The sequence below is a fragment of the Phocoena phocoena genome, chromosome X (assembly GCF_963924675.1).
Source record: "Phocoena phocoena chromosome X, mPhoPho1.1, whole genome shotgun sequence".
Taxonomy (NCBI): Eukaryota; Metazoa; Chordata; class Mammalia; order Artiodactyla; family Phocoenidae; genus Phocoena; species Phocoena phocoena.
In genome coordinates, this window is record NC_089240.1 from 10,799,033 (window position 1) to 10,824,420 (window position 25,388).

Here is a 25,388-nt window from a genome sequence, read left to right on the forward strand (position 1 = left end):
CCAGGACGTGAGACTCTCAGTGCTAACAGGTGGTCACCCAGCATCTAGCACAGGCAGGGCTGGGCTGGTCTGTCTGCTCAGTAAAACCCTAGAGGATTCCTTTCCCTTTATGTATACAGACTGGGCTTAATTGTTGTTGCCGGTGAAACTTGTTTGGCCTTTAAGTTCCATAACAAAGCGGGAAGGAGATTTGGGGATATTTATTATTCCTTAGGCTTCTAAGGAATTTTTCATTTAAGTATACCTTTGAAAATAATGTGAAGAAATCAGTTGTCCAGGCATCGTTCATTATTACACTTTGCCCATCATACACTGAGCCTCATCGCCACCAAGAACTTGGCATCTCTTTCGACAGCACCTCAGATAACTTTCTTTTTCCCTTCCAGCTTTGAGATATAATGGATGTATGACATTGTGTGAGTTTAAGCTATAGAACATGTTGATTTGATATACTTGTGTTGCAAACTGATAAACACCAGAGCATTAACACCTGCATCATGCCACATAATTACCACTTGGTGACAACATTTAAGATCTACTCTTAGCAACTTTCAAGTAGATAGTACAGTATGAACTATAATCCCCCTGCTGTACATTAGATCCCCTGAACTGGCTCATCTTCCAACTGCAAGTTTGTGCTCTTAGACCAACATCTCCTCTTCCCCACCCCCAGCCCTTGGCAACCACCATTTTTGTCTGTTTCTACGAGTTCAGCTTTTTTAGATTCCACGTATAAGTGAGATCATACAGAACTTGTCTTTGTCTACCTTGTGTCACTTAACATAATGCCCTTAAGTTCCAGCCATGTTCGTGCAAATGGCAGAATTTCCTTTTTTCTGATGGTTGAATAATATTCCACTGTGGTTATGTATACCACATTTTCTTTATTCATTCATCCTTTGATGGACGCTCAGGTCATTTCCTATCTTGGCTATTGTGAATAATGCTGCAGTGAGCATAGCAGTGCAGATATCTCTTCAAGATTGTGTTTTCATTTCCTTTAAATACCCAGAAGTGGAATTGCTAGATCATATGGTAGTTCCATTTTTAAGTTTTTGAGGAAACTCCATAGTGTTTTCATAGTGGCTGTACCAATTTACATTCCTACCAGCGGTGCACAAGGGTCCCCTTTTTTCCACATCGTCAACACTTGTTATCGCTTATCTTTTGGATGATAGCTATTTAAGTATGTATAAGGTGATATCTCATTGTGGTTTGGATTTGCATTGCCCTGATGATTAGTTGAGCACCTTTTCATGTACGTGTTAGCCACTCGTATGTTGTCTCTGGAGAAATTGTCCATTTAGTTCCTCTGCCCATTTTTTAATTGAATGGCTTGGGGGTTTTTTTGCTATTGAGTTGTATGAGTTCTTTACATATTTTGGATATTATTCCTTTATCAGAAACATGGTTTGCAAATATTTTCTCCCATTCTGTAGATTACCTTTTCATTTTGCTGATTATTTCCTTTGCTGTGCAGAAGCTTTTTAATTAATGTAGTCTCACTTGTTTGATTGGATACAAAAAGCAAAAATAAAGAAAATCATCATCAAGACCAATGTTTACCCCCTATGTTTTCTTCTAGGAATTTTATGGTTTCAGGTCTTACATTCAAGTCTTTAATCCATTTGGAGTTGATTTTTGTGTATGGTGTAATAGGGGTCAGGTTTCATTCTTTTGCACTCGCCTATACAATTTTCCCAACACCACTTATTGATGAGGCTATTTTTTCCCTCTTATATAGTCTTGGCTCCTTTTGTTAGAAATCAATTGACCATATATACATGGGTTTATTTCTGGGCTCTGTATTCGGTTCCATTGGTCTATATGTCTGTTTTTATGCAAATAGCATACTGTTTTGATTACTATAGCTTTGTTGTATAGCTTGAGGTCAGGAAGAATGATGCTTCCAACTGTGTTTTTTTCTTAAAATTGCTTTACCTATATGGGGTTTCATTTTATTTTGTGGTGTAATTTACAATTACTAACTCTAGCATTGTTTTTTCTATTTCTGTGAAAAATGCCTTTTGAATTTTCATAGGGATTGCATTAAATCTGTAGATTGCTTTGGGGAGAATGGACACTTTAACAATATTCTTCCAGTGCATGAGCATGAAATATCTTTCCATTTATTTGTATTGTCTTCAGTTTCTTTCATCAGCGTCCTACAGTTTTCAGTGTACAGATCTTTGATCTCCTTGGTTAAATTTATTTCTAAGTGTTTTACTCTTTTTTTTAAAATTATTTATTATACAGCAGGTTCTTATTAGTTATCTGTTTTATACATATTAGTGTATATATGTGAATCCCAATCTCCCAATTCATCCCACCACCAACAACCCCCCCACCCCCCTACTTTCCCCCCTTGGGTCCATATGTTTGTTCTCTACATCTTTGTCTCTATTTCTGCCTTGCAAACTGGTTCATCTGTACCATTTCTCTAGATTCCACATATATGTGTTAATATACGGAATTTGTTTTTCTTTTTCTGACTTAACTTCACTCTGTATGACAGTCTCTAGGTGCATCTCTGTCTCTACAAATGACCCAATTTCGTTCCTTTCTATGGCTGAGTAATATTCCATTGTATATATATATATATATATATATATATATATATATATATATACCACATCCTCTTAATCCATTCGTCTTTCCATGGGCATTTAGGTTGGTTCCATGACCTGGCTATTGTAAATAGTGCTGCACTGAACACTGGGGTTGCATGTGTCTTTCTGAATTATGGTTTTCTCTGGGTATATGCCCAGTAGTGGGATTGCTGGGTCATATGGGAATTCTGTTTTTAGTATTTTAAGGAACCTCCGTACTGTTCTCCATACTGGCTGTATCAATTTACATTCCCACCAACAGTACAAGAGGGTTCCCTTTTCTCCACACCCTCTCCAGCATTTATTGTTTGTAGATATTTTAATGATGGCCATTCTGACCGGTGTGAGGTGATACCTCATTGTAGTTTTGATTTGCATTTCTCTAATAATTAGTGATGTTGGGCATCTTTTCATGTGCCTCTTGGCCATCTGTATGTGTTCTTTGGAGAAATGTCTATTTAGGTCTTCTGCCCATTTTTGGATTGGGTTTGTTTTTTTAATACTGAGCTGCATGAGCTTGTTTTACTCTTTTTAATGTAATTGTAAATGGTATGTTCGCTTAATTTCTCTTTCTGATATTTCATTGTTCATATTCATTGCCTAATTGCTTTGGCTAGGTCTTCAAGTACTATGTTGAATAAAGTGGCGAGAGTACACATCCGTGTCTTGTTGCTGATCTTAGAGGAACAGCTTTCAGCTTCTCACTGTTGAGAATGATGGTACACCTGTGGGCTTGTCTCTCATATGTAGCTTTTATTATGTTGTGGCACATTCTCTCTATACTCAGTTTGTCGAGAGTTTTTTTTATCATGAAAGGATGTGGAATTGTGTCATCTAATGTGACAGTCATGTTATTTTTATCCTTCATTTTGTTAAGGAAGTATTTTGCATTGATTGACCTGCCCATGTTGAACCATCCTTGCATCCCTAGACTAAATCTCATTTGATCATGGTGTGTGATCTTTTTAAGGTCCTCTTGAATTCTGTTTGCTAATGTTTTGTTGAGGATTTTTGTTTTTTTGTTCATCAAGCATATTGACCTGTAATTTTCTTATAGTGTCTTTGTCTGATTTGTGTCTTGGGTTAATGCTAGACTTACAAAATGAGTTTGGAAGTGTTCCCTTCTCTTCTGTTTTTTAGAGGAATTTGAGAAGAATTAGAGTTAACTCTTGAAATGTTTAGTAGAATTCACCAGTGAATCCATCTGATCTTTTTTTTGTTGGGAGATTTCTGATTACTGATTCAGTCTCCTTACTAGTAACTGGTATCTCCAAATTTTCTATTTCTTCATGATTCAGTCTTGGAAGGTTGTATTTTTCTAGGAATTTATCCATTTCTGCTAGGTTGTCCAGTCTGTTGGCATTTAATTGTTCACTGCCATCTCTTATGATCCTGTGTATTTGTGTGGTATCAGTTGAAATGTCTCCTCTTTCATTTATAATTCTGAGTCCTCTCTCTTTTTTTTTTTTTTTGGCTAATCTAGCTAAAGGCTTGTCAATTCTGTTTTTAAAAAACCAGTTCTTGGGGCTTCCCTGGTGGCGCAGTGGTTAAGAATCTGCCTGCTCATGCAGGAGACACAGGTTCGAGCCCTGGTCTGGGAAGATCCCACATGCCGTGGAGCAACTAGGCCCGTGAGCCACAACTACTGAGCCTGCGCGTCTGGAGCCTGTGCTCCGCAACAAGAGAGGCCGCGATAGAGGCCCGTGCACCGTGATGAAGAGTGGCCCCCACTTGCCACAACTAGAGAAAGCCCTCGCACAGAAACGAAGACCCAACACAGCCGAAAGTAAATAAATAAATTTAAAAAAAAAAGTAAAGGAGTCAATTTCAAGAAAAAAAAAAACCAAAAAACCAGTTCTTAGTTTCATTGGTCTTTTCTATTGTCTTTTTAGTCTCTATTTCATTTATTTGCACTCTGATCTTTATTATCTTCCTTTTGCTAACTTTGGGCTTAGTTCTTTTTCTAGTTCCTTGAGGTGTGTAAAGTTAGGTTGGGTATTTGACATCTTTCTTGTTTCTTAATGTAGACGTTTATTGCTCTGAACTGCCCTACTAGAATTGCTTTTGCTGCATCCCATAAGTTTTGGTATATTGTGTTTCCATTTTCACTTGTCTCAAGAAGCTTTTTGATTTCTCTTTATTTTTCAACCCATTTGTTGGTCAGGAGCATGTTTAATTTTCATATATTTTTGATTTTTCCAGTTTTCTTTTCATAATCCATTTTTAGTGTCATACCATCGTAGTTGGAAGAGATGCTTGGTATATGATTTCAGTCCTCTTAAATTGGTTAAGACTTGTGTTGTGGCCTAACGTATGATCTGTTCTAGAGACTATTCCACGTATGCTTGAGAAGAATGTGTATTTTGCCCCTGTTGGATGGAATGTTCTCTAAATGTCTATTAAGTCCATTTGGTCCAGTGTTTCCTTACTGACTTTCTGTCTGGATTATGTATCCATTGTTGAAAGTGGGGTATTGAAGCCCCCTATTGTCATTGTATTGCGATCTAATTCTCCCTTCAGGTCTGTGTGTGTGTGTATATATATGTATGTATATAGTTAATATATATATAATACATGTTTTTTTGGCTGCACCATGCGGCTTATGGGATCTTAGGACCCCAACCAGGGGTGGAACCTGGGCCTTCAGCAGTGAAAGCACCACGTCCTAACCAATGGACCACCAGGGAATTCCCTAGTCTGTTGATATTTGCTTTATATATTTAGGTGCTCTTATGTTGGGTACATAAATATTTACAAATGTTATATTCTTTTGGTGAACTGACCTCTATATCATTACATAATGACCTTCTTTGTCTATTGTTACAGTCTTTGGCTTTGTCTACTTTGTCCAATAAAAGTGTAGCTACCTCTGCTTTCCTTTGGCCTCTATTTGCATGGAATATTTTTTTTCCCTCCCTTCACTTTTTTTTTTTTTTTTTTTTAGTATTTATTTATTTGGCTGCGCCAGGTCTTAGTTGCAGCACACAGGATCTTCGTTGCGGCATGTGGGATCTTTAGTTGCGGCATATGGGATCTAGTTCCCTGACCAGGGATCGAACCTGGGTCCCCTGCTTTGAGAGCGTGGAGTCTTAACCACTGGACCACGAGGGAAGTCCCTCCCTCCCTTCACTTTAAAAAATTTTTTTTCAGGGCTTCCCTGGTGGCGCAGTGGTTGAGAGTCTGCCTGCAGATGCAGGGGACATGGGTTCTTGTCCCGGTCCGGGAAGATCCCACATGCCGCGCAGCGGCTAGGCCTGTGAGCCATGGCCGCTGAGCCTGCGCGTCCAGAGCCTGTGCTTCGCAATGGGAGAGGCCACTACAGTGAGAGGCCCACGTACCACGAAAAAATAAATTAAAAAAAATATTCAGTATTACTGCTTTTTTTTTTGTCTCGTTTATGGATGTTCCTTTGTTGTGGCCGCAGCGAGGGGAGAAAAGGGAAACTTTCTTCATGCATGCACAAAGGGTGTGCTGTTGACTGAAGATGATGGCAAAAAATTTCTCAATGTGCTTGCACTGGCTGAGGCTGGCCTACGGTAAAACTTGGAAACGAATTCCAGTCCCCAGAACCAGCCAAGCATGGGCCAGGATGCATGTTGGGGAGGGAGGAATGTGTCCCCTACCTGGCAGACCCTGCCAAGGGACATTGGAAAAATATATTTCTAGGGCGCTAGTCCACAGTCTGTGGCCCTGAGTGGAGAAATGTGCACCATGAGGATCCGGTCTGGCCATGAGCATCTGCCCTGCAATCCCAATGCGTCCTGCTCACTCAACTGCTGGTTGTCTCTTCCCTTTACTTTCAATCTGGTTTGTCCTTAAAGCTAAAGTGAGTCTCTTTTGGGCAGCATATTTATGGGTCATGGTTTTTTTTTTATCCATTCAGCCACTGTGTCTTTTTTTTTTTTAATTGAAGTAGAGTTAATTTACAATGTTGTGTTAGTGTACAGAAAAGTGATTCATTTCACTGTTCTTTAATCTGAGAATTGAGTCTGTTTACATTTAAAGTAATTATGGATAGGTATGGACTTTTGCCATTTTATTGTTTTCTGATTGTTTTGTAATTCCTTTGTTTTTTCCTCTCGTTTTCTTCCTTTGTGATTTGATGATTTTCTGTAGCGTTATGCTTAGATTTATTTATCTTTTGTGTATCTGTTATAGGTTTTTGCTTTGTGGTTACCCTGGGAATTACATAAAACATCTTATATTTATAACAGTCTATTTTAAGCTGATAACGTAATTTTGAACATATACAAAAGCTCTACATTTATACCCTCCCTCCATTTTGGTTTTGATGTCACAATTTATCTTTCTTACATCGTGTATCCGTTAACAAATTATTGTATAGTTATTTTCAGTCCTTTTGGCTTTTAACCTTAATGCTAGAGTTACAAGTGATTTACCCATCACTATAACAACATTAGAGTATTTTGAATTTAACAATATATTTACCTTTAGCAGTGAGTTGTATATCAATACTTTGATATGTTTTCCCATCACTAATTAGCATCTTCGCATTTTAGCTTGAAGAACTTCCTTTAACATTTTTTGTAAGACTGCTCCGGTGGTGATGAACTCCCTTCAGCCTTTGCTTGTCTGGAAAACTCTCTCTCCTTCAGTTGTGAAGCACAGCTTTGCTGGGTATAGCATCCTTGAATGGGAATTTTTCTCTTTGAGCATGTCATTTCATTCTCTGGCCTGCACAGTTGCTGCTGATAATCTTATGGGTATTCCCTTATCTGTAACAAGTTGTTTTTCTCTTGCTGTTTTCCAGATTCTTTTCTTGTCTTTAGCTTTTGACAATTCAAAATTAACGTGTCTCTGTGTGTGTCTCTTTGGATTCATCTTTTTTTGAACTCTCTGGACTTTGCGGATCTGGATGTTTCTTTCCCCATGTTAGGGAAGTTTTCAGCCATTATTTCTTTCAATAAACGTCCTGCCCCTCTCTCGTCTCCGTCATTGACCTCTATAATGTGTATAATTGACTCAGTTGATGGTGTCCTGTAAGTCCCTTAAGTTATCTTCATTCTTTTTCATTCTTTTTTCTATTTGCTCCTCTGACTGGATAAATGCCAGTGACCTGTCTCCAAGTTTGCTTACCCTTTGGTTTAATCTAGTCTGCTGTTGAAGCCCTCTGTTGAATTTTTGTTATTGTATTCTTCAGCTATGTGATGTGTTTGGTGCTTTTAGGTATTTTCTTTGTTGAAATTCTCACTTTGTTCATGCATTGTTCTCCTGACCTCGGTGAGCATCTGTATGACTGTTACTTTGAACTCTCAGGTAAGTCACTTATTTCCATTTCATTAAGGTCTATTTCTGGAGTTTTCTTTTGTTCGGAACATAGTCCATTGTTTCTTCATTTTCCTCGACTGTCTGTGCTGGCTTCTGTGCATTAGATAAAACAGCCACCTCTCCCAGGCTTGACAGAGTGGTCTCATGCAGGAGATGAACTTTGTTGATCAGCCCAGCCCAAGCTTTTGGTTGCATCTCAAACCTTTGTAATAGTCCAAGCTGCCTTCTTTGTTCTTGGTGCTTCTTGGTAGTTGAGAGTGTGTTAAGACTGGTCAGTTTCCCAATGGGGAGGATCACAGTCAGCACCTAGATGCAGGTTGATTGGAAGCTGAACCGTCAGATGGCAGCTGGGGAAGTGTGTAGTTAGGCCCTTTACTGGCGTAAACTGGGAGATATAGGGGTTTTTGCCTGCTCCCTCTGCACTTGGCCTGGGTGTATAGCCGCAGGGGGTGTTCCTGTGCCTGTTAAGAACTGTTGCTTTGTTTGCTACAGTCCTGTAGGACTTGTGAATGCAAGCCCTATTGGGCATCAGAGCCAGACAAACTGGGTTATCTGTCCCTCAGGCGGCAGCTGCTGAAGCTGGAGCACAGATGTGTGTATCAGCTCCTTCCTGGGAGATACTGGTGATTTGGAGCAGGCTAGAGGCAGTAGGTGGAGGAGGTATCCAGCGGATTTCTTGGTCTCTGGGGAGCATGGCTGTCAGCCCCTAGATGTGTGCTAAATTAGAAGCCTGGCTGTCAGGCAACAGCTTTTAATACCTGCAAATAGACCCCTTTTAGGGAAAGAGTAGGAGTTGGTGAGTCCTCTAGAGCTGACTAAGAACTCTCAGTTATAGTCTTGTGGGTTTCTTGGACGTAAGTCCCAAAACTAGGTGTTTGGGGGGGGTTGCATTTCTTAGGTGGAAGTCTTAAAAGTTGGGCTGCTGGGGTGCTAGATGTGGGGTCCAAACCCTTTGCTCTTCAGGGAGAACTTTGGAGTTGGGAGTGCCCACCTGAGTGTATGGTCGTGTGCCAGAGTTAGGGTTTATGGTGAGAGTATGTCTGAGCCTTTCCTGTCCGTTTCGATGTGGGTATTTTCTTGTTTGCTAGATGTGTAAGAGTAGCTCAGCTAGTTTTTCTTCTTTCTTTCAGAAAAACTCGCTCTGTGTGCGGTGGTATATTCGGTGTGTCCGTGGGAGGAGGGGGAGTTCAGCAGCCTCCTAGGTCACTGTCTTAGACCTAAACCCTCAGATAACTTTTTTTTATCATCATTATTTTTTTATTTTTTATTTATTTATTTTTGGGGTACGCGGGCCTCTCACTGTTGTGGCCTCTCCCGTTGCAGAGCACAGGCTCCGGATGCGCAGGCTCAGCGGCCATGGCTCACGGGCCGAGCCGCTACGCGGCACGTGGGACCTTCCCGGACCGGGGGCACGAACCCGTGTCCACTGCATCGGCAGGCGGACTCTCAACCACTGCGCCACCAGGGAAGCCCCTTTTTAAATGTATTTATTTTTGGCTGCACTGGGTCTTTGTTACTGCCAGCAGGCTTTCTCTAGTTGCGGCCAGCGGGGGCTACTCTTCATTGTGGTGTGTGGGCTTCTCATTGTGGTGGCTTCTCTTGTTGCGGAGCATGGGCTCTAGGAGCACGGTCTTCAGTAGTTGTGGCTCACGGGCTCTAGAACGCAGGCTCAGTAGTTGTGGCTCACGGGCTTAGTTGCTCCGCGGCATGTGGGATCTTCCCAGACCAGGGCTCGAACGTGTGTCCCCTGCATCGGCAGGCGGATTCTTAACCACTGCGCCACCAGGGAAGCCCTTCTCAGATAAGTTTTTAACACTTTCTAGTATTACTCACTTTTCCCCCCAGCTTATATTTTCATAGGCCTTGTCTAAATAATGTATTCTTTCAGTTTTCTAGCTTGGGGTTTGGTAGCTTCATTTTGTTTTTCTGTCAGTCAACTTAAATTCTAAGTAGTAGTTTGGTTTTTTAATTTTTATTGGAGTATAGTTGATTTACAAGGCTGTTTCAGATATACAGCGAAGTGAATCAGTTATACATATACACATATCCACTGGTTTTTCTTTTTCTTTTAGATTCTTTTCCCATATAGGCCATTACAGAGTATTGAGTAGAGTTCCCTGTGCTGTACAGTAGGTCCTGATTAGTTACCTATTTTCTGTATAGTAGTGTGTATATGTTAATCCCAAGCTCCTAATTCATCCCTCCCCCCAGCCTTTCCCCTTAGAAAACAAACTTACAGTTACCAATGTCTGTTTTGTAAATAAGTTCACTGGTACCCTTTTTTTTAGATTGCACATATAAGCCTAAGTAGTCATCTTAACACTCCATATGAGGTTAGAGTCTGTTTAAAGAAAAGTGAGTCATCTCTCTATGTAGCATTTCAGACGGCTGTATCATCTCGGGAAGCCTGTGAATACAGCTTTTGAAATGTGAGCCACTCCCCTGCAGGCTGCCTGCTGCTGCCTCCGCAAGACCCCCTGAACGGAGTCTGTTTAAGTCTTCCCCAGGTAGGTACAATAAAGTTTAAATATCAAAACGGGAAGGTTGAGGGGCAGTTTAGAAAAAGAACGTTCTTTGCCAAACCTGACTGACCTCTATTTGTATTTTTCTTTCCTTAAAACTTTCTGTAGTTTTACTCATCCTAATACGCATTTTGCAAAGTTACCTTAAATCTGTAATTTTTCACAAACTCCCAAGAACAAATTAGCCCTGCACTAGCTGGCAAAAGCTGCCACCATTTAGGAAAAGGTAAGTAATAACAAAGCGGATCGCCTCTTTTAAATCCTAGTACGGGCAGGCCTCGTTTTATTGCGCTTTGCTTTATCGCGTGTCACAGATACTATGATTTTTACAAATTGATGGTCTGTGGCAACCCTGTGTCGAGCAAGTCTATCGGTGCTTGTTTTCCAATGGGCATCTGCTCACATTGTGTCTTTGTGTCACATTTTGGTAAGTCTAACAGTATTTCAAACCGTCCACTAGCAAGAAGATGACCACTTGCTGAAGTCTCAGATGACGGATAGCATTTCTGGCAATGCAGTCTCTTTTAATTAAGGTATGTATGTTGTTTTTTTAGACCTAATGTTACTGCACGTGCTACTAGGCTACACAGTATAGTGTAAACATAACTTTTATATGCACTGGGAAACCAAAAAATTCACGTTACTCTGTGATAGTCGCCGTATTGCAGTGGTCTGGAACTGAACCCAGAGTGTCTGAGGTTAGCTTGGATTAGGAGTAGAGTAGTATTAGAAAGCCCTAAAAGGATTTTTTTCAAAACTTCTATTGTGGAAACTTCGGTCATCACTCTTTAATGGACTTAAAAGTATTTTGCTTGTTGGTGTTTACATGAGTAGGTCCCTCCTGTATAATTCTGACTTGATTTTCATTTCTTAAACATCAAGTTGCACAAGGTCTAACTAGAGCAATGGAAAAGTCTCTACTTCACCCTCCCGGAGTTGCTATATTTTGTGGCAGGATTGCTGTCAGTAATTAAGATAGTGCGTGTGGTCTTCTGTAACTTCATAACTGCACACAGTGCTCCATAAACAGAAGGTATTAAGCAGTGTGACCAACGGCGTACTGCTTGCGCTCCTGCTGGCTCTCCTGCTGAGCGTGAATCAAGGGCGATGACCGGAGGCAGCACCTCAGTGAGAAACGTCAGTGTGTCGATAGCTAAGAAAGGTCAGCTGTGCAAAGTCCAAATGTATAGTCATGCTGACAGATAAGAGATGATAAAATGAAATACTAAGTAACAAATTTAGCTCTGTTGCTTTAGCGAATGGCTGTTCGCTGTAAATAGTTGTTCTCTCAGTAGTTTTTTTATTTTATTCTATTTTTTTTTATCTATTTTTTGCGGTGTGTGGGCCTCTCACTGCTGTGGCCTCTCCCGTTGCGGAGCACAGGCTCCGGACACGCAGGCTCAGTGGCCATGGCTCACGGGCCCAGCCGCTCCGCGGCATGTGGGATCTTCCCGGACCAGGGCACGAACCCGTGTCCCCTGCATCGGCAGGCAGACTCTCAACAACTGCGCCACCAGGGAAGCCCTCTCAGTAGTTTTTTAATTGAAGTACAGTTGATCTACAGTGCTGTGTTTCAGGCATACAGCAAATTGATTTAGTTGTACATATCTATGTATATCTACTCTTCCTCAGACTCTTTGCCCTTACAGTTTATTACAAAATAGTGAGTATAGTTCCCTGTGCTGTACACACGAGGACCCTGCTGTGGAGTAGACGTCTAGATCGTGGGTTTGTAAAACAGCCAATGGGACATGGACCTTTATGAAGGTTCCTCATTGTTTCCACTTTCCCCGAACTTAAAGCTTTGTGTTAATCCCATAACCAAGTATGAAGCTAGTCAGAAAAATTATATACTAAAGTGTGAGTGGCACCTGATGTAAAATACAGGCCCGTGGGTTACGGTGGTTTCTCAAATTGCTCTTGCTTTAAAAGAGGTTTCCGTCAGAAATGAAACATGTAGCAGTTAGAAACTTGATCTCCATACAAATGTGGAATCTTGATTACGCACACTGTTTAAAAATGACACCATACCGAGGACAGAGAAGGACACTATTTATGTATGGTAAAAAGGCAAGTGAGTGAAGCTATAATTTTTATTTCATTTCTCTTAATACATCCACAGCTATTGCCACCTAAATAGATCTTTAAAATAAGCATACACAAGTACTGACTATTATCTACAAATATTTATTGTAACACTTGAACTACAGGAAGCCCTTGGCACTGATAGAAAATATTGATTCACTGTTAGGTTACAAAAATTTATACATAGCAAAATTTAATGCTCTTTACATAAAAAATATTAGACTACTTAAACAAAACTTTCAAAAATTCCTGGTAATGGCTACCAGAATTAGAAAAGTAAAATTAGGCTTTAGACACTGCCTCTTCTAGAACACTGGACTCAAAACAGCACCTCCACTGCTGGAAAAAATATTTAAGTCTGTCATGCAACAGGAAAACAAAACACCAAGCTATTCTGGAACAACTGTTCTACACAGAAGAGAATGTCTCCCAATTAAAAAAAAAAAAAAAGTCAAGATCCCAATAGGCATTTTTTTAGGCATTAACACCACCAACAAAAAGAATCCAAATGAACTATTATTCTTGATGTTCAATTTTAATAGCATCTGATAAAGGTATGCTTCCTCTCATTTTAACACATTTCTGCACATGGATACGTTTTAAAATCCAGGAAACGGCCAAACCACAAGTTAATTCTTAACATGAACATACATAGTTAACCCTATATTATGCAGCCCCCTTTGAAAAGCACTAATGCACCCAACAGTTATATGTATCATTTCCTAAAGAACAACACAAAGTTTACCATCACTAATACTCGATACCTATAGTCACTTAGTGTTCTGAAACACAATGATTTAGAAGGCAAGTTTCTTTCGAAGATGGCTTAAAACTCAAGCAGTTGGGTTTTGTTGTTGTTGTTTTTGTGGGGGGTTTTTTGGGGTTTTTTTTTTTTTTTGCTGAACACTGAGCTTTATGATTCCAGGAAACTAAGATTTAGATAAGAAAAAGTGAAATAAATACCAACCCTAATTGAAATTACTTCAGTATTCAAGTGTATAAAAGTAGGTGTTGTGCGGTCTGTTGGTCATTCGGTTTTAGCTATATAGTTGGTATGAAACTGTAAACTCACTATTCAGACCACGTAAAAACGGTTTTGAGTGGTGGTCATTTTAATAAGGTAACACTTTTCTCCATGAAGAAAAACACTTGTGGAACAAAATTCTATGAAGGATTTGGGGTTGCCTGTTGTTCTTAGAAATTTAAAGCAAATACTCATTAAGGCAGAGCTGACATTTCTCAAGAATGATGACAACTGGGTCACTTTATTAAAATGAAATCTATTATAAAGTTGATTCTGGAAAGTTTGTCAGTTGAAATCCGGCTTCTTCCACGCTCGGTGTAGCAGAATTATTATAGTGGGCTCATTTTAACATTCTTGGGAAAAAAGGATTTCTGATTGGATCAGGAAATTAATACGTCCTGCGGGTGCAGAGGTCAGCTATTATTTTTAAAAATTTTTTAAAAAAGGTCAATTGTAAGGATCACTTTATCTTTGAGCCGCAGCTTCATAAATGTCAGCTGTCTGTCAGAAATGGAACTTCACATCAATTCCACTTTATCTCCTGTTTTAGATACATTTATCTATTTGAGAACGGATGGTCACACCCCCTGATGCTGGTATGGCATGGTCCCTATCAAGATAGATAGGGGTATGATGTATTCTCACAGCCTGTCCTGGTAGGATCGTGAACAGGCCACAGATTTTCAAACGGATGATGAACGCTCATTTTTTCAAAGTGTTGCCTTTTAAAATGGCTCCCATGAAACCTCCAATATCTGTTCTAAAGAAAAAGATTTACCTACTGGAAGGTTTTCCTAGAAATACATCCCAGCAGCTTGAGACAGACAGTGAAGTGTTTGTTTGGACTTCTACGTGAGTTTGTTTGGTGGGGTACACATCTGTACTGCAGAGCAGCTGTCTGATGATTTGTCAGCTGTAAATTCGTCGGCTGAGACCCTCTGGCAAACATTTATGTGTAAGAATTGAGTTGTTCTTTTGACCGAGACTGGATATCTTGCAGTTCCTGTTCTTCCTTTGCTTTGATATCCTGGTAAGCCTGCATTTTGCTTGCATCCTTTAAGTAAGCCCAGTTAGAAGACAGTATCATGAGGAAGTGGATCTGGAAAAGAAGGGTGAGCATGATGGCTAGTGAGCATGTGAGAAGGCAAAGCGAGCTGCGAGGTAGATTAGACGCTCTGTACTGGAAAAAGGGAGAGGTGGTTATTCCGTATTAATACTCCTTCTGCTATCAATCAGAGGCATCGGAGACTGAGCGCATGCTCTGCTAAGACGCTTCACAGTAAGAGGCTGAGGAAAAGTTAGTACACACACAAACATAATGAACTTGGAAAAAATGGCCAAAGAAGTTACTGTTAAGAAAAGGCAAAAGTGAAATACGACAGGGCGCTTTTTACCATTTTGAGGGTAACTTTAAGGCAGAGGTTCAGGAACACGCTGTGGGGTTATTTTAGAATCAGTGTTGTGCAAAGATCTAGCTTTCCTATCTATCCGTGGATAGAAATAATTCCCCCAAAGGCCTGAAAGTGTGAACAATGTTTATTTTGAGTAAATAATATAAAACTACATCTTTAACATGTAAAAATGAAGTGAATGTCAATACCAAAATTAAGAACTAGAAGCCCAGCATGCAGTCTCTCTGTTAACACATTTTTGGTAGTGCAACTACAGTTTTCACTTTATAACTGCCATGATTTCATTTCACAAAATGTCAGAATCTTTATTATCATTCTTTACAGTTGATGTGGCAAACACTTCTTTCCCGCTTCTTTTCCTCATCTTTCCTGCAACACCTACATCTCAAGTTCCTTATATTATATACAAGTTCCTTCTCGCCATATTTGAGACTTTCCGATCCAAGCACAATTACTCTCCCCATTATAAACTCTTACGTGCAGTTTGAGAAGTGGCTATGAGGCATCAGTTACTACTCACCCAAAGCCAACACTCTGAGGTTATCAATTCTGGGGGCTCTGAAAGGACTGATGGCGTTGTGTAAAAATAAAACTACATACAAATCGTCTTTTTAGAGATACCAAATAAGCCGACGAAAACTTGAAGAAAAACAGCTTACTTGAGGGGCATTTATTGGGTGGTGAGCCCTGTAATCATAAAGAAAATGTTGTACTCAAATTTAGAATAATGTCCTACTCAAATTTAGACTGTTTGTAAAATATTTTCCAGACAGAGTCTGCCAAGACCAAATCCCCATGAAAACGGTTCTCCTCTGCTGCATCTTCAGCGCTTGTTTTCATCACTGAAATTGGTTATCAGACAAGCAAAAATAAAGGAAAATGCAGGTATTCCAAAGTTTTAATACTTAGAGATACTACTGCCCAAAGTAGTTTCGGTTCAGTTTTTCAGTGGCTGCTCACCAATGTCAGTACATAAGTGAATCCTTTCCAAAAGGTGGAAAGAGCCAGATCTCATTATTTTGTAGTTCATGGACGGTAAGTCATTTCATTAATCTACCATGCACAACGAGTTGACTAAAGCGATTTACAAATTACTAGAACAAAACTGCAGAAACCTAGGCTCTGCTTTAGTCTGGGGGTCAGTGATACTTCATGCTACCGCGTATAGCTCTCTAAAGCTCCTTATTGGCCTTATGCAATTTAGAACTTAGTGCAGCAATCTTCCCGACTCTTAAACTTCAAAACCGCATAGTTATATGTAGTAGCCATCATGTAGATCAGCTGGTGGAAGAGAACAGAACAGGACAGTAAGATACAGGCAATGAGGGCCGGTGCCCTGACGCTTCTAAGCTCGGGTGGGGATGAGTGCCAGCTCAGAGCCTACGGCGTGCTGCTTTTTTCCCAGTTATAATCGTAAGAGGAGATTTTTCATAGCTGGCACACACACAAGTTCCTATTTGGCATTTCACATATAAGTAAGTCGTCTGCTCTCCCGTCAGTACGTTTATGAAAAAGACTGGATGTATTTAAAAAATAACAGAGCTGGGCGAGCAGCATGAGAAAGATGAGGGTAAGAGCCCTGTTTCCCCTCGTTCTTTCCCACGCTGCCCACTCAGCAGCTGTTAGTCCTGTGCCTGCCTGTTGCTCAGTGAAGAGAACAGGTCACCCCAGTGATGTAGCCGGTGGTTCTTTCTTTCCCTGGCTGGAAGGGGAAGGGATGACGACGTCAAGGTTGGAAAAACTGGGAAGGACTCATTTCCGAGCACATGAGATTTCCCCTCTTCTCTACGAGTCTTAGATTTCTCGACACCACAAACCCAGCCCTCCCAAATGTTATATACACACACACACAAACACACAAACAAACATACATACACCTGTGTGGTTGCACCCTCCCTATGTGTGAATTTGCCTTGGTGCTAAAATTTCTCTGTAACTCCCAGGTCAGGACTCAGGGCACTGCCACGGCCGTTCGGACATGCAGAGTGGGGGAAAAGCTGAGGCAACCAAGGCACCACTCTGCCTTCTTGTGGCAACTCTCGGGCTGTAAACCAGCGTCCTTTTCGTCCTCTATTTAGTGCCACGGAGTTTGCATTTCTGTGATTTCGCTCTTTACACATTCCCTCACCGGCATGCTGCAGGGCTGGCTAGGGTCCCTAAGCACAGGAAGGCGGCGAGGGGCCTCACGGAGAAAGCACGTGTGTTAAGCTTCGTTCAGGTTTGAGTTACAGTGCTGTTCAGCAGTCGGCAGTATATACTCAGTAAGATGTCTTTCTTTAAACAGAAGCAAACTGATTCTTGCCACAGAATCCAAACTGCATCACCCACCATGGACGCCTAGACCACCACCTCGTACTTCCTGCAGTCTAGACATGGGGTAAGTCTACACAGGGGAAACTGAACCGAGGTCAAGTCCCAGGCTTGTTGGCTGGAAGGGAAATCTGTCATTAGAGTGAGTGCAGGGAAGTGGGGGACTGCACTAGGCCCGTCCTGGGGCCAGTACTCACCAAGGCAATGACGGTGGCGCCAGCTCCGGCACAGGCCACGATAAACAGGTGATAGGACATGTAGAACTAGGAAAGAACAGGGCGCCAACGTTAGCATTTTATGTGGAAGGAAATGGCCTCCCCCGATCCGGCCGCAGCTCCCTCTTTCTCCTCTAGGGCTGTTTTGTGAAGGCTGGGCACGTGCTGGAATCACCTGCGGGGCTTTCCAAACTTCCTGCGGCCCAGGCTGGACCCCAGACCCGTTACAGCGGAGAAGCTGGGGGCTGGGCCCCGGCGTCAGGCTATGATACTGCGCCGGCGTGCCTGCGGTCTGATCCCGGACATACACGCAGAGCAGCCAGGTCGGCGGGCCCTGCCGGTCTCAGTTGCTCGCGGCTTCCAAAGGCATGTCAGGGTTCTCTTGAGTATGCAAGCTTCCACGAGTGCATTTGAGAATCTGCTTTTATAAACAGTTATAAACCACTGCCTAAAGACTATTCTAGGGCAGAGAGATTTTAAATCATAGTGTGTCAGGATTTATTGCCAATTAAGGATGAACAAGAAATAGGAGCAACTCCGTCTGGAAACGTGAGACGAAGTGCCAATGTATAAAAATGTGCTTGTATACGACAAATTCAGGGCAATCTTCTCTATGAAAATTTACCTTGGTTCTGTGACAAGTGTCCTACTTTGAAACACTATCTGAAGGTGAAAGAGGAGAATCTACATATGTATTCAGATTTGCAGGACTGGGCTCACTCTCGAATTATTGCCAAAAGAGAAAGCTCTCTGATGGCGCAGGCTCCTCCCTCAGTGGGCTGGGCCATGGACCAGGGCCATTTTCCAGGTCAAAAAGGGAGGCAGACAGCCCTCTCTCGCTCTTTGTCCCTAGGAGAACCCCTTCGCTCAGCCTCTTTTGCCCAGTGGTCATCTAGGAGCCCGCTGAGGGGGCGGGGTTTACCTCATTGGTGTTGCAGATGTTCTCCAGGGCCGAGCCACATATTCTTCCTGGGAAAGCATTCCAAGGAATGATACCTGAGAAGCGAATCCCGTGATTAGTGCAAAGTCCAGCGCCCCTGCTCTCAGCGGGCCTGAGTTCTTCAACAACTGATGTACCTGCTCCCTGTAGAACAAGCTTTTGGGGATAAAAAGTCCTATTTGGACAACAGGGCAAGAGCAAAGTCAACTAACTAGTCCATAGGAGAATCAGACAACTCAATTCTTTCCCCTATGAATTCTGCTTTGCTTAGTTGAGCTGACAGTCCTGAACTCTAGTTCAACAGCCGCAGGACAACCCCCCCTCACAGGCATTTCCTCCTCCTGAAGCCAAACCAACACATCTCCCCCTGAATTTCATGGTCTGCGGCCTCACCCCTCAAGCTTGATGTCAGTGGTCCACCCCAAGATCCGTTCTGAAACTGGGAGGCTGTGCTCAGAAAGGTTCACGGCCATTCGACAGAGTAATTATGTTCTAGAGTTTGGGTTTCCATTTTGTATGTGTGTCTTTGCTTTTCTATTCATTTTTGTTGTGTTTTACAAGTATCTCGGAAATGCTTCTGGATTGAAGCTCCAATTGGAAACCTGGAAAACCACTGTCCTTCCGCACAGAGAGCGCGGCCCGTGGTGTCTCTCACTGGACCCAGCTCACCTCTGCAGGCACCTCGTCCACTCGGCTGCTGCTGCCCTTTCTGCCGTTAACGCCTAGGTGTGTGCTTAAATCTGACATGGGGCAAGTTCTCCTTCGCCCAGGCGGTAATAAGGAAGGAGGATTTTAACAAAACACTCCTTATTCCTTCCGTCTTGGCTATGGAGCAACAGTAAGTCTTTCTGCTTCAGAGGAATGGGAAACGAAACTACTGGTTTCAAATCTAGAACATTTTAAAAAATGATGACCAAACACTTGTAGTGAATATTTAAGAAGAGGGAAATGATACATGCGTCTAGATATTCACTTACAAATACGTTAGCAATCAACTTTAGGATGGACTGAAAACAGAGACTAAAGAACAGTGTGGGTGAGCCTTTGGCTCTATGAGAAGAGATTAGTCCGATGGGCAATTTTAGGTGAGTTTCGTATTATGGTTCAAGGTAAGATGCTGAGGAGAAGCCAGACAGGAAAAATAAGAAGCAGAAAACCTCTGAAAGAACAATGATTTCCTCTTCAGTTCTAATGAAAAGCTCTTCCCTTCCTCCTAGTTGTTTCTGCCAAGAACAGGATTTCCTACCATCCTGGCCAGAAGCACTACTGAAACTGCCTTCTCTCCCTCAGCAGGGAAGTCGGGTCTACAGTGATGGACAGGAGGCGCCCTGGCCCCTTCTGTGGCCTGCTTAGCTGCCGAGGGTAAGGATCCCACTCATTAGAAAATACGTGTGAACAGGTTTTTTCCAACAGCTGGCTTTGACAGAGTACCTTCTGATGACTTCAAAATACACCTGGATTTTATGTTTTGCTTTTCAATGTTAAAGCAATATGGTCATTTAAAAAAGACCTGATTTAAAGAGGTGAATGTGCAGAGTAACTGGATTATACAATGCATGCGGTGTTCTGGATGGAAAACTGGATGGTACAAAACCGAAAAGAAGTTGAAGGAAAAATATATACTCTTTTTAGAGTGGATATCCACACGTCTTTTTTGATTGAACTGCATTATAAAAAGTTTCTTTTACTGTACCCTGAACTAGCAAATATAACAGTTTTGAATGACCCTTTAGAGCCTAACTGCTGTTTCCATCCAGAAAATGGAGCACATCGAGGGACAGAGTGGAGCACATTGAGGGAAAGAGTATAATAACCTCTTCCAACAGAAGGGATGAAACCCATCTGGATGCTTAGACGCCCATGTAAATAACTCAGGCCCAGACACATGCACAAGAGGATACCAATGAATCGAGGAGACGAAAAGGAAGTACCGTATTGCCGGATGTCCACGCAGATCTGCTCCACCCCGGCTGTCCCGTTGGTCTGGGGGGACTTGATGACTTCACAGGTTGACCATATGTTGTAGAACATAAACACGGGCACCGCAGAGAAGCCAAACACACCCAGCCAGGCCACTCCCAGCACATAGGTGAGGAAGACGAACTAGGCCAAAAAGGAGGAGGAGAAAGAATCGTCACGGACCAGGGCAAAGCACATCCCCCGGGAGGAGTGATGACGCATTTCCTGGCCGATACCGAACCTGTGGGACGCGGTCAGAGCACCGCCTGGACCACGGCAGTGACAAGGGAAGTCTTGGAACTTCGCGGGTCCCTCTTTTAGCAAGGACGTGAGTGGCCACGAGAGGATCTCCCTTGTCCAAGGTCACAGAGCTAGTTGGTGACAGGGCCTCCTCCAGGCACTCCTCCTAAACACCACTGGCTGGACGCTTTCACCGGCCACTGAATTATAACTCCGTACCAGTTTCCTAAATTCCCTTTCTTTTACATAATGGATGGGCCGTAGAACAGCCATTGCTACAGGAAGCCCTTTCCCCAAAGGAACTTGGCTAGTTTCATGATCCTGCGAAATTACTAAAAAGCACTAGATGCTTGCACCTTCACTACGTTTACAATCGCCGTGATCACAAGCTTCGTGCACAGGGGACCTGATAAAATGCTCATTTCCCTCTAGTTTTGTTCTGTCGTGTTTTTCAGCTTTAAGATCCACAGCAGCGATGGCCGCGGGAAGAGGCTTCATCGTGCTGGCCCACGTGCTGCCATGGGCGATTTCACCCAGGAACAGGATCTTACGGCTTTCCTTTCTTCTTGAACTGCTTGGACTACCGCTTTTCAGAGAGCTTTGAAAAGGCTGTTTCAAAAACGCTGTGGGTCTGATATTTTCAGAACGCGCACCGACCCGGAGCCCGCCTCGCCCGCAGGCTTCGCCTCTGTGCTCCCTTCTGTGCTCTCACTCCCCACGAGCCCGGAGTCTCGCGATCGATGCCCTCTTGCTCACCTTCCTCCAGTTGCTGCCCCTGTGCGTGGTCCCGTCACAGCCTACCTGTCTTTCGATGTCATTCCCAGCCCGGCAGCCCAAGCCTTTCCTGATCTGGCCGCGGTCTGCTCTCTGCAGCAGCATCCCTTCCCTCCTCTGGGCTCCGGCCTCCCCTGCCAGCCAGGCCGCAGCGCCTCTGCTCCGGGCTGCTCTGCTCAGGCTGGATCCTCCCCCTCCACGCCGGGTGCCGCTGCCGCCCTCCCTGGGCCCCCCCCCCCCAACCCCCGGCCCTGGGCCCACAGCTCTACTGCTGCTCGCAGGAACGAGCGCATGCTCTCCCGGCCCCTTCCTACCTGGGCTCCCGTCTGGGCCCCAAGAAGTACGTATACTCTCTGTGCCTCCCTTGAGGATTTTTAGGAACACTGGGCACTCCGTGTCTTTTAAGACAGGCTCTGCGTCCTTACCTCGTGACAGCAGAGAGCTCAGTCGGTGCCCCCTGGGAGCCACGGCCCCGCAGCGAGGGTGCGTATCTTCCTTCCTTCCTGCCTTCCTTCCTGCCTTCCTCAGCCAGCCTGGGCGTTCTGCCTCTGTGGGAGCACGTCTCTCTCAACTCCCCAAGTGTTTTCATCACATCCGACCACTTGCTCAAACGCCAGCCAGCTGCTCGGCCCAGGCTATTACGAGCTGCACTTCAACACGCCCCAAATCAAACTCCACGAACGCCCCTTTCCCACCTCTCCCTCCACCCCGGACTTTCCTTCTGTGAAACGGCACGTTCTAACCCTGCCTCTTAACGAGCCCCTTTTAGGCTCTGTCCTCCTCTAGACCAGAGGTCAGCAAACAGTGCCTGCAAGAGGCCCGAGAGGGGACGGGTCAGGCTCCGCAGGCCACGTGCGGTCACAGACACTCCTCAGCGCTGCCGTTACAGCATGACTGCGGCCGCAGACGCCGTGTCAACGAAGGGGTGTGGCGGGGTGCCAAAAAGTCTATTATGGACATCAAACCTAGAATGGCATAGAATTTCGTGTGTCCTAAGATACTATTCCTTCGTTTTTTTTCCCCAGCTCATAGGTGGATAAAAACAGGTGGCGGACCGGCTCTGGAGCCGGCTTAACCCCCCTCTTTAGGCTCTAAACTTCTGGAGGACAGTCCCCAGCGAGGTGCTTAGTAGGAAGCATGCTTGGTCAACACTGCCAGAGGGACTGGGACCACTCATCATAGTATGGGTGAGTCTTCGTGGCCACAATCCATATTCGAAGATAAATGAAGGAGAGCAGTGAGACGATAGGAAAACTATCTCCTTTCACAGTGGGGACTTTATCTTTGAAAAATCTTCAATACCCTTGTTATCTGGACGTTGATAAGAGAAATGCTTGATTTCATCCTACCAGCCATAGATTTTAATTTCTCCTCAATAATATGTTAAGGGTTTTTTCATATTCCTCACTCTAAGTTGGAACGGACACTCCTGTCATGGACTCTGCACGTACTCTGTTAGCTTTTACCAAATACAAAGAAACACGTGGAGGTGTGGCTCTGGCTGGGTATCAGTCATCAGAGATTCGTACTCACCATCCCACTGATGCACCGGCCACAGGCGGTTGTTTTAAACTCCCCGTGCAGCTCTTTCACTGCGCTCGTGGTGTAGAAGCCTTCTGCCAACAGAATGATCCCGTACAAGAAGAAAAAGGACGCAATTCCATAGATGACATACTGCATCAGTTGTATTCTAGGAAAAGAAGAAGGTCCAAGTGGTTAACAGACGTTTTTGGCCTCTGGAGGGGGGCCATGAGGGTGACATCACTTGCCCCGCTGATGGCTTCGGTGGGCTCATGGGGCGTTGCAGGTGGGCATCCCTGCCCAGCCCACCGCAACCTGAGCTTTTCTTCCAAGGTGAGCAACCGTCCCAGACAAGGGAGAAGTTTCCTTTGCACAGGGGCCCAGTTGGAATCTTTCAATACTTATGAGATTACTTATAAATGCAGACGTTGACGAGTTAAAGTCACTCATCCAAGGATACACACACAGCCAGGATTTAAACGCTGGTTCAGTGGACGACGTGTTCCTCCACCATATCAAAATGCCTCCCAGCCAGGCCTAGTGCTTAACGTTATTCTGATAAAACCCCTAAGTAAGCACTGAGGGCTGCTTTAAGGAGTAACGTGGGCAAACGCTTTCTACACAGACATTCTCATGTCACAAGTGATAATATATCAAGTAGATACAAAAAGTTAATTCACATCTAATTTTGTCCTATGAAAGCCAGCACCGATGCAGCTGACAACCTTTGGCTGCCCACTGGAACTACCTGGTGAGCTTTAGAGACAACAGGTATCTGCGTCCTCTCCCCAGAGATCATGACTTAATTAGTCTGGGGTGAAACGTGGACATGGGGATATTTTTTTAAAGATTGCTGGAAGTTTGAGAGCCACTCATCGAGATCACCAGCTAATTAAACTAACACACCTTTCCCAGGCTCAGTCACGGTGAATACCTCTTGGTCTTTTTTGTACACATTTGGCACTCAGCGAGTCCACTGTCCTGCTCAATCCTCCTTATAGCCTCCCCCACTGCTGCTCATTTCTTTGGAATCATTTCCTGAACAGATCAAAGAATAAAGTTCCCCAAGGACTCTTCCCAGAGGATCCCGTGATTGTTCCATAAAAATTCACTCGTGCCTTTTTTCAAAAGTCTGGTAGAAAAGTTTCTTCCAATCACAAGATATCTAAAGACTGTCAAACCCTGGTAGTCAAGGAAGGAAAAAGAAAACACTGAAGGGCAAGGGGAAAATATACGAAGGAAATAAATTCATTGCTGTCACACATGCACGGTTAGAGAATCCCTGCATGGGAGTTGTTGTGACTCCACTGAGAATGATTCCAGAGAGGGAAGGCTGAGGCTGAACCCCTACAAACAACGTCCCCTCTTAACTGGAGGATACCCGGGGAGTTTTCTTCTGCTTGAAGAATGAATGTCCAAGTCCTGTTCCTGTAGACTTAAAGTTGGGCTAAGTCCTCCACAGGGTTCCTGTCATTCCAGGGCTGGCCGTTTTCTGTGACAACACTGGAGGGCGACTGTTACTTGGGAACCACGGTAACTCTCTCGGTGGGGGGATTGGCAGCATTGCCACCGTCGCCCTCGGCCACTGTGTGCAGTGTCCTATGTGTGCACCCTGGTGCGATCCCACCCCAGGTCCCAAACACCCACTGCACTCTTGACCCTTTCTTTTTCCTTCTCTCCCGGACCTTTTCCTATCTGCCTCCAGGGTACGTGAATGAAAAGCATCCATTTTCTCCCAGGTGAGCACACTGCAGTCTTTCTGTAAACCCTCCTGGGGTGGTGGCACTTTAAATACATCTTCAAAGGAAGCAGGTACTTACACCTCGCTCAGCAGGGCGTGGTCACTGGTGTTGGTGGAGAAGTGTTGCTCAAGGATCGCCACGGTGCCCGCGAGAGCCACGTGCCCACAGCCGCAGAACAAGGCGACCCCGGAGAAGCAGAGGATGGTGGCCACGAGGGAGGCGTAGGGGACTCCTCCCAGACACTTGATGCAGCATTCGAAGCAGCCTGGACCCACAGGAGAGAAAATGCCGCTGTTACGGGCAAAACTCCTGACTTCGTGAAGACCACCCATTAACAGAGAAGGCTGGCCTCATCCATCTTCCCGCGCATGCTTTATGGACAACAGCTCGACGTCCCAAGGACCAGAGGGGGGAGCTGTCGTCATCTCACATTCTGTGGGTGAGGACTCGGGGGCTCCAAGAGGACATGTGTAGCTTAATTTGCTCGGGGTGAGTGGCACAGCAGCCAACTGACGAATAGTTATGGAGTGAGGCACAATTCTACAAGTTTCTGTCTGACCCGGGGTCAGGTTAGGGGCCCCCCTGCTCAAGGAGCAGCAGTCATCCCACTCGCAATGTCAAAAGAACTGCAGTGAGGCTGCGGTTCTATGAAGAAAAGCGACCGTCAAGTTCCCCCCAACCTCAGCCTTCTGGGGTTTCGGGTACCTATTTCTCTCTTTCTGCAGCAGCCAATGGCTTTCCCCGAG

General features: G+C 43.9%; 1 protein-coding gene across 1 annotated transcript in view; it reads right to left on the reverse strand.

Annotated features, from left to right (window-relative positions):
- Positions 1–14,478: 14,478 nt before the first annotated feature.
- Positions 14,479–25,388, reverse strand: part of GPM6B (glycoprotein M6B) — a 41,987-nt gene continuing 31,077 nt past the window's right edge. The window contains exons 3-8 of the mRNA XM_065900697.1: positions 24,721–24,907; positions 22,913–23,069; positions 20,338–20,509; positions 18,389–18,462; positions 17,449–17,514; positions 14,479–14,628 (exon numbers count right to left, since the gene is read on the reverse strand). Of these exons, the coding sequence (XP_065756769.1) occupies positions 14,479–14,628; positions 17,449–17,514; positions 18,389–18,462; positions 20,338–20,509; positions 22,913–23,069; positions 24,721–24,907 (806 nt within the window). The remainder of the gene's footprint in view (positions 14,629–17,448; positions 17,515–18,388; positions 18,463–20,337; positions 20,510–22,912; positions 23,070–24,720; positions 24,908–25,388) is intronic.